Source organism: Cyrtonyx montezumae, unplaced genomic scaffold, assembly GCF_038088225.1.
Source record: "Cyrtonyx montezumae isolate F1298 unplaced genomic scaffold, pur_monq_1.0 scaffold_21, whole genome shotgun sequence".
In the NCBI taxonomy this organism is placed as follows: domain Eukaryota; kingdom Metazoa; phylum Chordata; class Aves; order Galliformes; family Odontophoridae; genus Cyrtonyx; species Cyrtonyx montezumae.
Window position 1 is genome coordinate 1,773,805 of NW_027071948.1, and position 17,157 is coordinate 1,790,961.

The window sequence follows — 17,157 nt, forward strand, 5'->3', positions numbered from 1 at the left end:
CTCCCCTCTTTTAGGTTAAAAGCATTTACTTTAAATCCTTCAAATGAAATAACACAATATATTTGCCTCTTCTTTTGGTCCATGAAGTGTCTGTGAGCAGAAGGAGATTTGCATTTCCCACAATTTCACTTGCTGTCAGCTTGATTATTCTCCTGTCTTTTCTTTGTTATGCAACATCTAGCAACAAGAGAAAAGGAGGGGCAGGAAGAATGTGCCACACTAAATAAAGCAGAGAAGAGTTCAGATTTATGGCTTCTACCCGTCCATGAAAAAAGCACTGAATTCAGTAGTGTAGCTTCTTTGTATTGGTTACACCAGTATGAATTATTCACCGATATGGTGGAAACTCTTTGGTAAAACATGTAATCTACCTCTCATAAAAAGCCTTGCAGTAAAAAGGAACTCTCTCAGTAAGTTTCTGCCCATGCCTGGCTGTGAAACCACGTCATCCCAAGCTTTTTTCCCCACAATGAACCTTGTAAAGATTACTGATCCATTTTTCCCTGTCATAGTTCACTCAGTCTAGTGAGAAATTAGGCATAGTACTGTGCTGTCCACTGTGAGCACATACAGCTCCACCTCCATGCAGTTTTATAGCCAACAACACTAAGAGGGTTCCCATTAAGAACGTGTTACTTCCTGTTTAGGTTACCCAAGGTGAAATCGGACCCTTCAGCTCAGTCAAACTTCAGATTGTATTCATGCCATCTGTTCCTGGGGATGTTCGGGCAGAGTTTGAGATCGTGTTTGACAACTCGGACTGCAAACCAGTGAGTGATTCTGTGTAAGACTTGCTTCAAACACTGCTGAAACCCTTCTGCTCCTACCAGGAATTACAGGAGCACAGATCCCGTACTAGAAGCAGAACCAGACAGAGGTCAGATAGGTTTGACACAGGTTACCTCATTGGTATTTCTTATGATAAACAGTGAGAAACCTTGTAAATCATGGCCCTTCTTTCTGATGGACTCTGGTTGCTAAACCTGTAGATTCTCTCAAATTCCTACACAAGCAATCCAGCCATTTATCACACATCCTACTGGAAAACACCTATTGTCCTCTATAGAAATCTGAAATTATTTGCCTCTGTTCCCAACCCACGCAGTTTATTTTCTTTGATATCTCAGCATTGGAATTATTTAGCAGGAAGTAGTGAAACTGATGTGTGAAGGCTGGGACAGATGACAACTTCAGTTACCATTTCAGCATATTTTAATTCTGCATTTTACTGGAAGCCAAATTCTGCCTGGGAACAGTTCACAGAAGCTTGCCAAAAATAATAATAAAAAAAATCTAAAACTCTAAAAAGAAAAAGGAAGAATATCTTCCAAGAAGCTTGGTGGGCCAGTCTTGGCTCTTCCCGTGGTCTACAGATGGAATAGTCTACAAAAGAAACTGCAGATGCATACTGCACATTCCTGTGGGTACCCTTTCTTTCAGCTCTGGCAGGGAAGGATCATTTTTGTCCAAGTTTGATCTATGAGGCTGCTGAAATTTAGACTCAAGGTCATTATGTGGAATATAGCACCACACTGCCCTTTTGTATTTCTTTGCTGGATAAACAAGCTGCAGTTTCTTGACTTTCTGAATTCTTGTGCATTCACTTAACTCTTTAAATAATTCTTTTCAATGTCTTGGGCAGCATGCTGTTCCTTCATGTTCTCTGGCAAGGGGTCCAAGCTAAAATATAGTTCATTTCTGTTCTGGTACACAGGAATACCTAGATTTTATTTCCTAATTTTTTCCTATCACTTTGTTTAATTAAGTGACCTTTAACGAGTACATATTTTAGCTGTAATGTAAAGTAGAAATTGTCTGCCTAGATCAGTAACAATTTGACACTCACAAAAACAAGCATGCTCTTGATTTGTATTAAAGCTGTACTTCAGTGCCATTGGAGTGTCTGTTGATGTGCCTGTTTGGGTGCCCAATCCCAACGTTGACTTCAAAATCTGTATGTACGACCGACTTTATCAGGACTGCGTTGTCATCCGGAGCAGGTGAGCTGCCCTCTACAGCTGACTGACAAGACCTTAGGTCAGTGGGTGATACCTCAGGGTTCTGCTGTTCCAGAGACGTTGCTTATCACAGCATGCTGAAGGACAGTTTTGCACTCTTATTTTTCCCTGGTATTTCAGCAGGACATCCTGATTACAAGCCCTCTGAATTCTATGTTACTGTGGAAATTAGACTTGGGTGTACTGCCATCCTAGATCCCAAGAAGAGCGATGGCTGTGAAGTATCTGAGTTAATACACACCCTTCCACTCCTACAAGGTTCCTTGTGCTGTGCCTGCTCTGTGATAGAGCTGATAAGTCCCTAGGGAATTGCAGCCACAGTGAGTTTAATCACACAGAATTGCAAGCTAAATATTAGGGAGATAAATGTGCCCAAAACTGAGTGCACATTGTGTATAATTGACTCAGCCAAAGAACTTTCTGAAGGAATAATCTGGAAGCCAGCCTGATGCCAACTGCTCCTTACTGAGGTCAACTCCCAGTCTTCAGAGATGTGGGCTGTGATAGTGGATAAATCAATTTCAGTCCTTTTGTGTTTCCTATAACATAGGAAAGATGCAACCTTTCCTGAACTTAAGAACTGCACTGGAGTGACAGATACCCTTTAAGTATGCAGACTGGTATAATTGATAATTTATCACTATTACCCAGATATTTTTGTACATATGCATTTCCATAGTTTGCATCAGTAATGCCTGAAGACTCCTTCTGTTTGCACTGTAACAGAAGGATTTCAGCTCATTGGCTCGCAGACATTTCTTGCTGTAATGTTCTATTACACAAACTTTTACTCTGCTGATTGTCTGCAGGTGTACTGTGGCTGTCTTTACCTAACACAAACACAGTGGAACACTTAGCATTCCTGTTCTACCAATCCACATATCTTCAGTTCTATTTAAGCAAGGTTGGGGTGGTTTTGTGGGAGGGTGGAGGAGACTGGCTCTGTAGAAGGCATCCATTCTAAACCTCTCACCAGAATTACAGACTGCAGAGATCCTTCACAGTTGGAAAGAAATGAGTAAAGCTGTTATCTCAGAAATTCAGCCTACAGATATGAGAAGCACCAGTTATGTAAGGGGTTTTACTTGGTGAAGATAACCCAGGGATAAAAGTTACAAGCAGAGAACTATCCTAATGAAAACTTAAGGTTTCAAAGGGGTCCCAAATATAGAAGCTGTCAAATTGCTTTGGCTAAAACTCCTTAACTGAGAGGACTTCACCAACTTCCACTAAATTAAAAGCACTTAATATGTATTATGCTCTCCTTAGTGCCTTGGCAAATCAAGTCTTCAATTTATCTCCCCCACCTCCTTTGTTAGGCAGAACTGTCTTTGTTATGCAGACATCGGTGCTGAAATTTCAAGAATCACATGTGCAAGAATATTCTGTCTCAATATCTGCCAAAGCAAATAAATGGAATCATTCAGTTAGACGCAGTGCCTGACAAATCTCTTCCTCTGCTAGCCGTGACAGTTTTTCTGTTGCCTGTATCAGAAAGTTTTCAAGTTAGATACACAGCTCTGGCTCTTGCATTTTCCCAGCCAGCTCTGTAGAATTACCAAACGTTAGGTTGGTTTTTTTTCTTTCTGGTCACACAGAGTACAGTGATTGGGAAGCATAAATGTGCAGCAGAAAGGGTGAAAATGTTTCACCAGAATCCTCTCAGATATAAATCACTTTGAATATTTCATTGGCATGTTATAATCTGCACTGGTTTAAAGAACTGCTATGTAGCTCTCTAAGATTGTCAACAGTCAGCAATCCTTCCAAGCTCCCGGCACCTCACGCTGCAGTTGTTGATTTAGAGCAGGCCATCTGGACTGACAGCTTGTAAACCAGTCCAAGAGAGGGAAAAAGATGAGAGAAATGTTTGTAAATTGCTTGGCAATTCTACACACAGGCATGCAATTCCAAAGCAGGGTATGGTTTGTGGCTATCACCCCATGGTAGTGTGGCCACAGTTCAGAAAACAGGAAGATGCTTCCACTGTGCCATTCATGGAGCAAACTGATTACAGATTGCCTCGCAGAGAGCTACTGGCACGAGCTTAATCATACTGTCAGCCCTGCAGAATCTCTGCTGAGAAGTTACAAGTGTTCTGCACCTTCACACCTATTAGAAAGAGGTCACCAGAAAAACCTGAGTGCATACTGAGACACTCAGCATTTGTTAGCAGCTCACAGGGCGTTGAGGTGTTCTTGGCCCCATGCAGTAGTTGCTGATCTTCATTTTTCTGTTTCTCAGACAAAGTTTTTTGTTGCTACGTACTGCCTGCCACCACTCACTACTTGACAGAGATCCTTACAGGAGGGCTCCTTGAGCTCTGTGCTGCAGTTGGCAGCAGTCAGATGCCTCAAACGTTGCACGAGTCATTCCTATTGGTTCAGATAGAGAGGATGTATTTTAGCAGCAAATAATTAGCTGGTATTTCACAATAATTTGGCTTTGACTTTCCACTGACCTGACTTATCACTGTGCTGCACTTTGATAATTACATTCCAATCAGCTGTGTACATTTGCCTGAAATACAGCTGGGTTTACTTACAGTAATTCCAAAATCTTGTTTTCTATACTTAACTTAAAAGAATGCAAGTGTGTGATTTTGCTGTAGCAGATTTACTTGCCCTTCATTTTCAAAGGAAGCTTGGAATAGTTATAATTGTAATGTAGAGCAGAGATGCAAGAGGGGGAGGGGGAATGTCTGAACATTTGAAAGAGCAAATGCTGCCAAGATGGCAGCACCAGTACCCTCGATGCCACTTGAGCAGGTCTGATCTATTTGCAGAGCAAAAACTACACTGCATTTGAAGTTTGAAGTATGCAAAGAATTGAGCAAACACATGAAGCTGCTTCCAAAAACAGGCTGCATTCAACCTCGGTCATCCTTCAGTGTGAACTTGAAGTTTCTGCCCAGGTAACCCAATGGCATTATTACTTTTTGCCATTTAAATAATGTCATAGGAGGCTGTCAGTGCAATCTGAGCAAGTCAGAGATTTTTTCCTTCCTTCACCTAATGTCTGAAGCAGGCTGGACTTCACACTGCTGGTGTCAATTCAGTCCTAGTCTCCCTTCTCCCCTCTCAAAAGATGCCAGATGCACAAGAAGGAAATTAACTTGGATCACAATCCTTTGAGGAAATGCTTTTCCTGCAGTGACAGCAGCAGTGTCAAAATCCTAGCAGTTGTATCCCTGGTAGACTGCTTCCATTTCTGTGGGGAAGCTATTCTTGCACAAAGGAGGAGTTATCTAGGCAGGTGGCTGCTTCACGGATCAGTGATTGAATCATTTCTGGGCAAGCACTCCTGCCTTGCTAGGTAAGGTAAGACTTCCTGTTCATATCTTACCCACATACATTTTCCCTAAAATGAGGATGTAATAATTCTGAATTTCATGTAGGAATGTCGATAACATCTTCAGAGATGCTAGAAGCCTTATCCCAGCAGGGTTTTTCTTTTCTGCTTCACAGTATGTCTATGTGTACAAATGTAACTCAGTGATAGAAACAAATTGTTTTTCATAGAGTTTAACAAGGCCATCTGATACCTTTGGATTTTCACTGGTGTGCTCAGTGTATCTCTGTAAATGAGACCCAATTCTAAAATGAGGGGCTAAGTGTTGGCATCAGAGTTCTCAGCAGGTTGGTTAGTATTCAAGGAACCTTCACAAACCTTCCAACGTACCAAATCCTATTGGGTTACCATAACAATTACCATTATCGTGACATTCTTCCACTCTTAAACTTCAGATGCTGCAAAGCACTGCTATACTTACTGAGTAGATGGAAGCATAGCTTGGATTTAGAAAATTAATCTGCCTTTTGAAAAACGAGGAAGCTTCAGAAAGGAGATTTGATGAGATTAAGGCTTTTCTGACACACAAAATAAGTATCTGGCTGTTTCAGTATATAGATCATTTTAAAAGGCATATCTCTGACACTGGAGAGTGTGTATGACAGGAGACGAGCTCGCTCCACGCTGATGTAAGGTACTGAGCTAGTGACACATTTCTGTAAATGCCTCCTCATCGACTTAAGCTCAGTTTCCTCATGAGACAGAAGAGCTCTATTAAAAGCAACACAAGTAAAAAGAAGCACTCATTCAGTGAGACTGAGTGAGCAGAGAAGAGGACTCGAGGGCCTGGGAAGCTCTCCCAGGAATTCTGTGCACACGGAAGTGCCCGGTCAGATGTGACAACACGTCACTACCTGGCTGCAGGAAGCAGACCTACTGTCTGCTCATTTGAAGGCAAATTCTCTACTCTGCTGACTTTCAGCATTCCCAAATACTGCATCTTCTACTTCTCTTGTATTTGGAAGTAGTCCTGCAGATGCTGGCAGTCTAAATCTGACTGGTCTCTCATGCTCTTCCTTAATGGCTTTAAAGCACAAAGATGCTGTTTTCAGAAAGCGGTTGGAAGGATTTCAGTGTCTCTTCCCCAGGGCACAACAGCTCGTTTCAAAACCCATAGCTGTGCACCTACAGTAACAATTATTACATTTCCCCCCAAGATTATTTTGTAACACACGAATTTCTGCTATTCCAACGTCCTGTGACAAAGTGGGAACTAATACTTCATTCCTACTTTATTTTTATCTCTGTGTTCTATTTTTAAACAAGTTAGCAATTGCATCTCAGTCTTGCAGAATAAAAGCCAGCAAGATCTCAGATCAGTATGATGAGCGTGAGTGGGTGCTATTTATTTTTTAACTATCCTTTAATAATACATTAAAAAATTGCAAGCAATTCCAATAGTAGTAGTAGGAATATTATCTCTGTGAAGTCCTAAAAACAGGAAGCAACTCACTGTGATGCTGTAAGACACCATAAATAGACCAGCACAGCTAAAAATGTTGGCTTTTGTATTGTCTTGGCTTGAAGCTCTGAAATTAAGCTTATGATAGCAAGATGCTGCAGCAACAGAGCACACTTCTATTACTTGTAAATGACTAATCTGGTGCATAATCAGACACTATTGGTCTCCAAGTGTGTTTCACTTTATTTATGTCTTGGAGCCGTGTGATCCAACTGGTACTGCCTCAATTGACTGGTAATTAACTAACGCTGGTGTCAGAAGGGAACGGCTGCCCGGGAGGGGTCGGTTATGTGCTGTGAGTGCAGCAAAGATGCAGAAGCCTTATATTCTGTTTAGAAGATAAACTTCAGATTGTTCACAGTCTTACATGACTGCGTTTATAAGAAAGCACAATTGGCTGCAGCCTTCTGTAACCAGCTCCTTAAACTCCCATGTGCCCGAAGTCCCATCTTTAAATAATGAAAAGAACCTAGCAGTAATAAGCATGCTCACTGATGTCCTTGCAATCCATGCATGCAGCTCAGAGCAGGCTCTGGGATGGATGCCATTCTATAGGAAATCTATGACAAGGCTACAACGTTTCTCACATGAGAAATTACATCTTTTTGGATAACAGGTTACTTCATAGGTCACTGTCATTTTTGGTTGGTAATTTCTACTACCACTCTCCTGACAGTTGCATATGACAGGTGTACAGTGCTTGAGTTAGAGTTAACTTCATTGAAGAGTTGGTGCTTAACCAACTCCGTAGCACAAATACGACGTTGAAAGTAAAAGCTGCAAAGAGTGAACTTTTAGACCTTAAGTAATGGATAATTTTTTTCCTTTGGTTCAGAAACACATCCATCAGAAGTTCATTAATCCCCTTAGCTAGAAAATAGTCACCATAATTTATGAAGCTGAATGTAACATTTTAATTTCAGGTGCTCCCTCCCTGAGGACGCAGGGAACTATTTTAATGAAGAGACAAGTGTTCTGGAAGCTCCAGTGTCGATACGGATCACAGACAATGTTAGTTGCTGTGGGTCTTTTTATCCTGCAGATCTATTATTTTAGTTTACATTCGGTTATTGATACCTAACTGTAGCAGAAATGCTGTCACAGCTTGCACCAGTGATGGAGCACCTGGTGGGAAGGCAGGGCCAGCCCAGGGAGCTCAGGTGCATGCAGTGTATCTTAGTTACTGAAAATGTAATCTTTTCTAATTAGTGTTCATTTATTTCCTTGTAGATTTTTCTGTAATGGAGAGCTCTCAGATACCACAGCACAGTTTCTCCTTTCTTTTCTCTATTGCTGATGTAGTATAGTCTTAGAATGTGTATTATTTTGAGATGCAGATTCTAAGGAGTGGGATCCCAGAGAACTAAAAGGATTGCTTTTGGTCAGTTTTGCTTTCTGAAGAGCTTATTTCTGGATAACAGTGGCACTGAAGTTCAAGATAAATACGTTACATTTCCATTTGTTAGTGTCAAGGAATGTTGTGGAACAACTTATTTTGTAATTATCTTTTCTGATGAAATTTTACTTACATCCTCTCAGCACAGTGCTACCGATAGAAGTTCATATCCATTGCTCTTAAATTTGTTTCAGAAAAAACTAATTAATTTTACTGTCCATGCAATCGTTACTACTTCTGACTTGGAAATCAGCCCAGCAGAAATCAATTTTGGATACTGCACCATTTATGAAGCTGTGTGGACAAATATCACACTAACAAACAAGTCCATCTTGCCACAAGAGTTTGGATTTGTGGGACTCCCAGAGGTAGGTGGTCATCCTGAGCACACTTCTTGTATGAAAGTATATTTAATTATTCAGAAATCATATTTCAGTGCAAGAATGAGTAAATCAGAACTGGTTCTGGGAACCAGTGGGAATACTGCTCCAGCAGTGCTGGGGAAAGACACAGCTAAGTTTTGTTACTGATTTATTGAAATGATGCCATAAACATTTTCCAAACATTATGTGCATTTTCTTGCACAGTGCATCCAAATGTCGAAACTCTTCACCCTCAGAGCAGGATAACTGTCTGAGCTGCTTATTAGGAATCATTCCCTGAACCATACTTAAATATTTTCTGCCTCTCTGTAAGTTGATGAGGAAGCTAAATTAACTGTAAGAGCTGCCAGTTTCCTGAGGGTTGGTCTACTGGATTACTGTTTTGTTTCTTTTTTTGTCAAGATAAAAGAGCTGTTCCAGCTCACAGTAGCATGATGACCACAGTAGGAAACAGGCTGGTGTACTGGAAGTGGAGCTAGAAGGAGCCTGACATTTTATTACACATTCTCCCTTTCTCTGCTGTTGTAGTGATTTAAAATGAAGTAGTTAACTAAAATAAATCAGAGTATTTAAAAGGCTTTTGTACAGTACAGTTTTAAAGCTTTTCAGGATGTGTTTCACGATGAAACTGTGATGGAAAGACATTCCTGTATCATTACTAACTCATACAAACTCAAGATATATACATTTGTAGAGACTGAACTGATGTCCTTGTCATCGTGGTGTCTGCACATCACAGAAGCATCACAGGGGGAAGCAGTTGAGATTTGTATCATATCTTATTCAGCTGTCCTTGAAGTATAAATAAGCATCCTTAGAGAAAGGTGGTTACTATGGATGTGAAGAAGCTGGGGAAAGAGATTCTACTGAAATCTGAGTTAATGGATTTAAGCTTCTGTTTTTCAGTTTGCTGTAAGATGAGAGAAGTGCACATTGTTCAGATACTAGGCACTGCAACTCAAGTTAAAGCTTCTCACTTGATTTGTTTTCCTGATGTTTGTAGATTTAATAACAATATTTTTATCTTTTCTTAATTTATTAGTTCACTAATTCAATTAAATTCAATAACGTAGCTTTATTTGGTAACTTACTATCCTAACAATTTCTTATCTTGCTGCTTTGAAGTTTGTTGAAATTCAGCCCAATGATGGACTTGGAGTTCTTCTTCCCCTTGAAAGTCTGACATTGCATGTAATCTTTAAAGCCAACAAAGCAGAAGAGTACAGCTTTGAACTGACCTGCAAGTCAGAGGTTAATAGGTATGTGAAAAAACTGCTTGAGCAATACTTAGTTTAGAAGTGTATATCACACTTAATTTCTGCCGTTCACATCAGCTTGTCCAGTAATGAAATCCCTGCCACAATGACGAGGTGAGGCTGGGATAAAGCTGTGAGGTGAGTATGAATTCAGTTGACAGGAGTTGCTCATTGCCCTTGGTTTCATCCTTAGTTTACAAGTCTCATGTGCAAGCTGCTAGCTTGCCCCAGCTCTCTTGCTTGCTCTGGCAGTACAATTACTGAAGCTTTTTTTTTTTTTTAATTACCACTTTTTTTGTGGGAAATGCTTCATACATTAAGCTATGCTGCTAAAATAATGATGACAAAAATGTAATGATTTGATTGGATGTGTTTCTTCACGGAGGAAGAATTCAAGTACGGTCTAGACAATTGCTCATTAAAAATGGTATTATTGTTCATCTTTATGCAGAATTTCCATTCTAAGCTTGAGAAATTCTTCTGAAATAGGGACTACAAGATCAGTTTCCTATTTCTCAGGCTGATGAAGAGACTATTTTATGCTGAGACAATTTATCATGTGTTTATTTTTAGACAATTCAAGTTGTCATGCAGAGCAGTTGGAGTCCACCCACCTCTTGAATTGTCTCATTCCTTAGTTCAGTTTGCTGCAACAGCTCTAAATGATGTGTCTACTGCAACACTGTATGTGATGAATTCCCATGTGAGTGCCAACTGCTTTACTCATGCTGTCCCAAGAATTGGCAAGGGAGAAGTTGCCCCTGTTGGACCCACTTCGTTTGAATTCTGTGTGCCAGAAGACTGTCCTGTGACAGTCACCCCTTCTGTTGGAACTGTGTTGCCTGGGAAGGTACGTTCACTTTAAATGTCAAGTGTTCAAATGCATCTTTTGATCATCCACATTCCTGCAAGTTCTGTCCTTCGTAAATGATGCTGAGAACAAATTATTATTAGCATAGCTGGAAGGCTTCACCTGAAGTAGTTTAAAATCAAACTTAAGGGGTTAACCATCAAATCTAGCTGATGATTTATGGGAGCTGTCCCCCTGAATATTCTTTCCCCAGTGCTATCACTATGATTTATCTGGAAGTTCAGTTATCAGAAATGCTGGTCATGTGACACCAACCCACAGTGGACTTCAGAAAAGCTGGCAGTGACCTTATCCTTGGGTTCACCTCACGAGGGAGAAAAAATGTTTTGTATCTGATATATGCTCCTATCAAGCTTTGTAGGTATACCACATGTATGAGGGATGAATTCTGCCTGTCATTCTTGTATATGCTCTCTCGTAGAAGAGCTTGATTCAAGTGTCCTTCAGACCAACATTGTCAGATCAGCTAATCAGAGAAGAGGCAGCTCAGAGGCTTTGCACAGCAGCTGCAACAGGGGCAGAAATACAAGTAAGGAATGCTAAGAACTAGCACGTGCTGTTGCTCCAGATATTTGTTTCTCTAGATGGTATTTTTATCATAAAATTATTTCCATGTTGAAGCCCAAACTCATGACTGATGTAGGACCTGTGTGTACAGGAGTGCGCTGCTGCACTTACTGCTCAGTGAACAGACTGTGCACAAATTCCACTTCACTGTAACATTTCAGAAGCATTCTGACAGGAATGGCTTGGAAATGTTAAATGTACTTTTCTAAAGTAAAACAGACTTCTACTTCCTAAGTATTGATAGCATACATGGAAACTACTGCATCTGTGACCTGTTACTGTGATTCTATGTCTGTTACCTTGTTATACCCCCAGGGCACTGCCCCTTAGGTGATCCTTGGGCCAGGGACTGTGTGTTTGTAGACCCATATCTCAGCTGCATTACCTGTGATTGGTATGTGTTTAAGTTTGCTGTATATTTGCAGAAAAGGAAAAAAGATGAAAAGAGAATGGGGAAGAAATTAAGTGCTCCCATTTCCAGACAGCAGACTCCTAAACAGCTTGTAAGAACTGGAAGCATTAAACACCTGAGTTCTTCTTATAAATCTGAGCAACCAGAATCCAAAGAGATAAAGCCAGAGTAAGTCAGCAAAAACATTTCTACTAATTAAACAAATTTTCTTTATAAGTGCTTTATAAATCTACTGAAACCAGTATGTGGTCAAAAAAACAAACTATAGTGAAGAAACAACTTCAGCTCTGTTGCAAATGCTGTTTCCAAAATTAGTACTGCTTTTACACCACGCAGCTGTAACCTCTCATGTAAGGCAAAGAATCCTTTTATGTGCATCAGAGAAATTGAAGACTTCAAAGAATCTATTGGAAAGCACAAGGTGTGGCTGCACTGGTGGATCTGGCTGAGGATACAAGAGTGTTATTTTAAAGGGCACCTAGACAGCTGAGCTTCATTGCCAACAGAAATTACTAAACAATGCACCTCTTCTAAATAGGACCAGCAGAGCTGAACAAACTCAGCCCAGATGGAAACTATTTGATGGCCTAACAAAGGAAATGCAAGCCATTCAGTAGATATCTTGGATTTATTTTTCCTCTTCTCTCTCTGGCTTACTAATATGATTCTTCTTCCTGGATTTTCTAGCTCGGAATGTTACATAGAAGCCCAGGCATTCCTGACAAGGAATTTCAGAGGGAGGTTTGAAAAATACATCATACCATGCTTTGTTGCAAGTGGAGATACTGCTGACAAAAAAGTCTCAGAAAATCTAAGCTTCAGGTATTGCACACACAAATGATGTGAAGTGAGATCTGTGCAGTTCTTGGTACTTCAGGAGGTTTGCAGGGAAGAGGTACACAGGTTAATGCATTCATTTAGTTTATTTTCTGTGTTACTTTATAGGTCAGTGGGGTAAGAATCTAACATGTGAGTAGCAAAGCAGCTTAGAGAATAATTGTATGAGAAATGTAATAGCTTGATGCAGTTTTTTCTGTGGAGGCAATACACGAAAAAAATTGGCCACGAAGAATTGTGTTTTCTTTTGTAATACCAGCTTAATGATACTGTTATGGGAACAGAATAGGAACAGATTTCTGACAATTGTTTGGTTTTTGTCTGTATAATTTTAGAGCAAATATCCTTTTACTGTCTCCTCAGCCCTTATAACACCTTGTATTTGGAGCTGCATTGTCCAGCTGTAGCACCATCTGTTGTGGTCACTTCAGATAATGGAAACAACACAGTCGATTTTGGTGCTGTGGCAGTAGGTATGAAATCTGAATTCAAACACTGAGTTTTTTCTGTCAAACTTTAATTTCTTCTGAGCATAGTTTTGCATTTTCTTCTATTTAGTGGATTCTTAAAATGTCGGTATAGAAATTAGCCCTGTGAAAGGTATTCAGGTGGAAAATTAGGAGCCTATCTGGACTGCTGAGGCATGTAAAAAGCTAACTTGATACTGAAAGGTGGAATCAGGAGCTCTGCAAATGACTGTCCAAATTTGAAAGCGATTGATGAACTCTATTTTTTTAGCCATGGAAGTGGAATGAATGTTTGACACAAGTAGAAACATGATTTAAAAGAAGTGATGGTGTTAGGAGTAAGCTTCATCACGTTTTTAAATGTTCTTTTCATTCCCAACAGGCCAAACAATACTTAAGAAAACTACAATACAGAATATCTCCCCAGAAAAGCTGGCAGTATCCTTGTTTGGAACAAGCAAGTTAATCTGTCACTCAGTTGCTGTTCAGTTTGAGCCTTATCTGTAGGAAGGGTTCAACACTAAAGTAAGGAGGAGGTTCCTGCAGTCTCATGCTGAAATCTGGTGACATAAATACATTATCAAGAATATTTAACTAATATATCCTTTTTTCCTCTTAGTTATCTATCGTTCACGTTTGTTTAGAGATGGGTGTTTACACAATTTTGGTCAGAACAATACTTGAAGTTATTCTCACATCTCTTTTCCCAGTTCTTGTTGATGAACTTGTTTCCTTGAGTTGTGCTTTTCAGCTGTGGTTCTCAGTTCTGAATCCCAGTGGTCCCTTTGCATTGGTCAGACCGGTCAGGACACTCGAGCCAGGTGAAATCAGAACTCTCATCATCTCTTTTTCTCCAAATAATAATAAATCGGTGAGTAAGGAGATGTAATGGGAACAGGAAGTGAGGCAGAAGAGGGAGATATAAGGGGTGTGTTATATACACATATTTCTGACTGGGCTGTGTCTGTATGATAAGCAGAACTTGGTGTGGGGGCAGAAGGGTCGGGGGGTTGGAGGGGAGGCTGACCTGGAGCCCAGGCAGTGCTGTGGAAGGGTGTGGGGGTGTTTTCCTTCAGAATATGGACTGATGCAGACATCTCCTTGGCAGTTTTTTGAGATGCTGGACATCCAGACTGTAAAAAACAACTTACCACTGAGGATCACTGGTTATGGGGTGACACCATCAACTGTTTGCTCTGTGGAAGTACTTGATTTGGGTTATGTCCTAGCCAGAGAGAAAACAACATCCACGTTCAAGGTAAAGCCCTCTGTGCTGAATGAGAAAGCATAGCAACAATTCCTGTAGGTAGGATGAAGAGTTCTGTAGTTTCCAGACTGGTGGAATTAAGCTGTAGACAGAAGAACAGAGCTTTAAAGGCACATCTGGCAGAATGATTTGGGGCTGAGATCTACTTGGGCTAAAGGTTACAGTGCTGTGCAGGGAGGATTTTGTTTGCTGGCTCTGTGCTGCCTGCAGGGTTCTGCCTATGCAAATAATAGGGATGTGGTATTCTGTGGAAGAGAAAGGGCCCGTGTCATCTCTTCTATAAATTTAGCCAGAATGCAGAGGGTACACAACAGTGTAATAACACAGCAAAATAAATTCAGCCAGTTTACAAAGTACAGAGCCAACAGGTCTGAGAATCAATTCTTCATTAAAAAGCTGCTGTGTAAATTGTTCTCAGGTACAGAACACTTCCACGCTGACCCTGCAGTACTCCATTCATCTGGATTCGCTGTCATCAACAAGGGACAAAGACTGCCAGAGGTTTCCATCCTTCGTGTCCTCTTTGAGAAGAACAGAGCTTGCTGGTAACTTCTACACGTTGTCTAACAGCAGTAACACTTTGTCACGTTTGACCTGCACAACTCTGTCAAAACCTGGGGCAGCACGCAGCTGGAATTAAAGACAATTTTGTTTCCCCATCAGGAGCTGTACTAAATCTGTCAGTATAGGTAGCTGTAAGACTCTGCAGCCTGAGCAGATATCCAGAAGGAGACACCAGTGCTGGAATCTAAAAGAGCCCACGCAGCATTCTTGTATTAAGGAGTGTGCTTTGGGATGTCCATCCCTGTAAAAGAAAGATGTGGCAGAATATAGGAAAGCTTTGGTGATGTCTCTTTAGCTCCACTGGAGATTAATGCATTGAAGTGATAAATGCTTTCTCTGGAATTTGTAACGCTCAATTTTGCTGCAGAGCCACGTATCAGCTCTTGTTTTGTGTTCTATCAGAAATGAAATGGGTTTAAAATATATGTAAAACTAAAACTGAACTGTCCTCCTTTCTTACCTATGTCTGTTTCTGTTTACCAGGAACAGAGAACTGCAATGGGTTAAGTGTGTTCAGTGTTGTTCCAACAGAAGGAGAAATTGATGCTGGGAAGAGCCAGGACTTTATTGTTACTTTCAGTCCTGACCATGAAGGTCTGTACTGTTCTGAGTGTCTCAAGGTTGTGCTCTTTGGCAAGGTAAGGCAATCAAGATTTTATCAGTGTGGATCTTAGCAGGAGTTGCAAATAATTATACCTAGTGGACAGGATTTGTAGGCAGAAATATTATCCTTATTAGGAAGGAAATGACAGGCTTGGGGGCCCACTGGCTTTTTTCAGGTTTTATTTTGAAAAGTGACAATTGTAACTTGAGGTTCAGCATGGACACAAGAGGTGAGGGGAGCGAGCTTGCTGCCACGCTGCTGAGCACAGTTCCAGCTGGGTTCTCTGCAAGTAGCATTGAATTGTAGGAGGGAGCAGGGCAATGCTGCACAGTGCAAACTGGCAGGTGCACAGTACCAGGAAGCAGCTTCTGCATTCACTCAGCATGAGGGAGGAGGCTCCCATCTGTGGAGCAGCAGTTGAGCTTAAGCAGAGCCCAAATCAGGACACACAGGCTGGCAGCATTGCAGGTAGCTTTATGCTGTGGTCCAAAAGAGGCTAACCAGAAGTTATTGAAGGGTGACAACTAATGACCATTAGCAGGCATTGCAAACTGAATAGAAATATAGTGACCAAATAAATAATGTTTCTCTCCTTGCATGTTTTATATCTCTAGATTATATTTGGAATTGCAGGTAAGAAAACTGGAAGAAAATGAATGGAGGCTGGTTCAAGTTTACTGACTTGAAGCAGAGTTTGGCAGCAGATAGGTTTTGCTTGTTTTAGCGGTGTCAGTATAAAGTTTGTCCGTCCCTTCTGAGGCATGCTGCTCAAGAATGAAATGTTTAAAACAGAAGTGCCTGAGCAGACAAGGGGAGGATGCAGGATAAGGGGAGGATGCAGGATTCCTGTGCTGCTGTAACCTGTACCCAAAGTGTTCTTGTCCTGTATAGAAAACTGCCCACGTGATCCAGCTGAAGGGTGCAGCACGAGATCGTCCCATGTTTGTGGAAGGTGGAGTTCCACTAGATGTGCCCATTGAGTCCTTGGCTGTAACACTGCCTCTGTCACTGCAAAAAGCACTAAAAGAAGGTACTGTGCTGCCACTTATTGTGTCCCATAGCAGTGAGTTACAAGGTCTAGGATGTTCCTTGTCTGGTGAGTATACTAAGGGTAACTTTTCCAGAAGATTTTATCTGAATTCTGATGCACTTGTATCTTAATGAAGGTAATCTGTCTTTGGAATTTACCTTGCAAAAACCTATTAGTATTAAATTATAATATAGGGGGCTACACTGCATTTGTTTTCTGCCGCTGCATTAATTATTTATGAAATTGTTTCACATATCGTAGCATACGCTGGACTCTGACTGCACTGCTATGAAACAGACACACTTTCAGGGGTTTGGACTTATCCTCAAAGTTTACTTGATCCATATTTGTTTAGAGGTACAAGAGCAAGTGAAGTCCATTCTCCTGCTTCTGGAGCACGCTGCGGGAGAGAATTCCCTGGTGCCAGCAGTGACAGAACTGAAGGTTGGAGCCATAAAGACAGCTCAGTTTGCATCGAAGAAGGTGAAGAAAATGCAATTTTGTCAGATGCTGTTAAAAATTTGTTCTCCAAATTAAAAATATTCATATTTTCTAACACACTTAACACAAAAGTATTGGTGTCAGGAAAATAAGCTTGGTGTTCAGGGGGTTGATAAAAGGAATTAGCATTATCATCTTAGAAGGAAACAATAAAATTCATTTAACAATTTC

At 40.7% G+C, this 17,157-nt stretch overlaps 1 protein-coding gene across 1 annotated transcript in view; it reads left to right on the forward strand.

Annotated features, from left to right (window-relative positions):
• CFAP74 (cilia and flagella associated protein 74) overlaps nucleotides 1–17,157 on the forward strand; it is a 36,485-nt gene that overhangs the window by 17,769 nt on the left and 1,559 nt on the right. Inside the window, 18 exon segments of the mRNA XM_065737918.1 lie at nucleotides 648–770; nucleotides 1,879–2,000; nucleotides 4,804–4,932; nucleotides 7,755–7,842; nucleotides 8,422–8,595; nucleotides 9,736–9,869; nucleotides 10,440–10,716; nucleotides 11,159–11,266; nucleotides 11,730–11,884; nucleotides 12,404–12,538; nucleotides 12,917–13,026; nucleotides 13,403–13,458; nucleotides 13,772–13,891; nucleotides 14,129–14,278; nucleotides 14,706–14,832; nucleotides 15,335–15,489; nucleotides 16,347–16,485; nucleotides 16,841–16,968. Of these exon segments, the coding sequence (XP_065593990.1) occupies nucleotides 648–770; nucleotides 1,879–2,000; nucleotides 4,804–4,932; nucleotides 7,755–7,842; nucleotides 8,422–8,595; nucleotides 9,736–9,869; nucleotides 10,440–10,716; nucleotides 11,159–11,266; nucleotides 11,730–11,884; nucleotides 12,404–12,538; nucleotides 12,917–13,026; nucleotides 13,403–13,458; nucleotides 13,772–13,891; nucleotides 14,129–14,278; nucleotides 14,706–14,832; nucleotides 15,335–15,489; nucleotides 16,347–16,485; nucleotides 16,841–16,968 (2,430 nt within the window).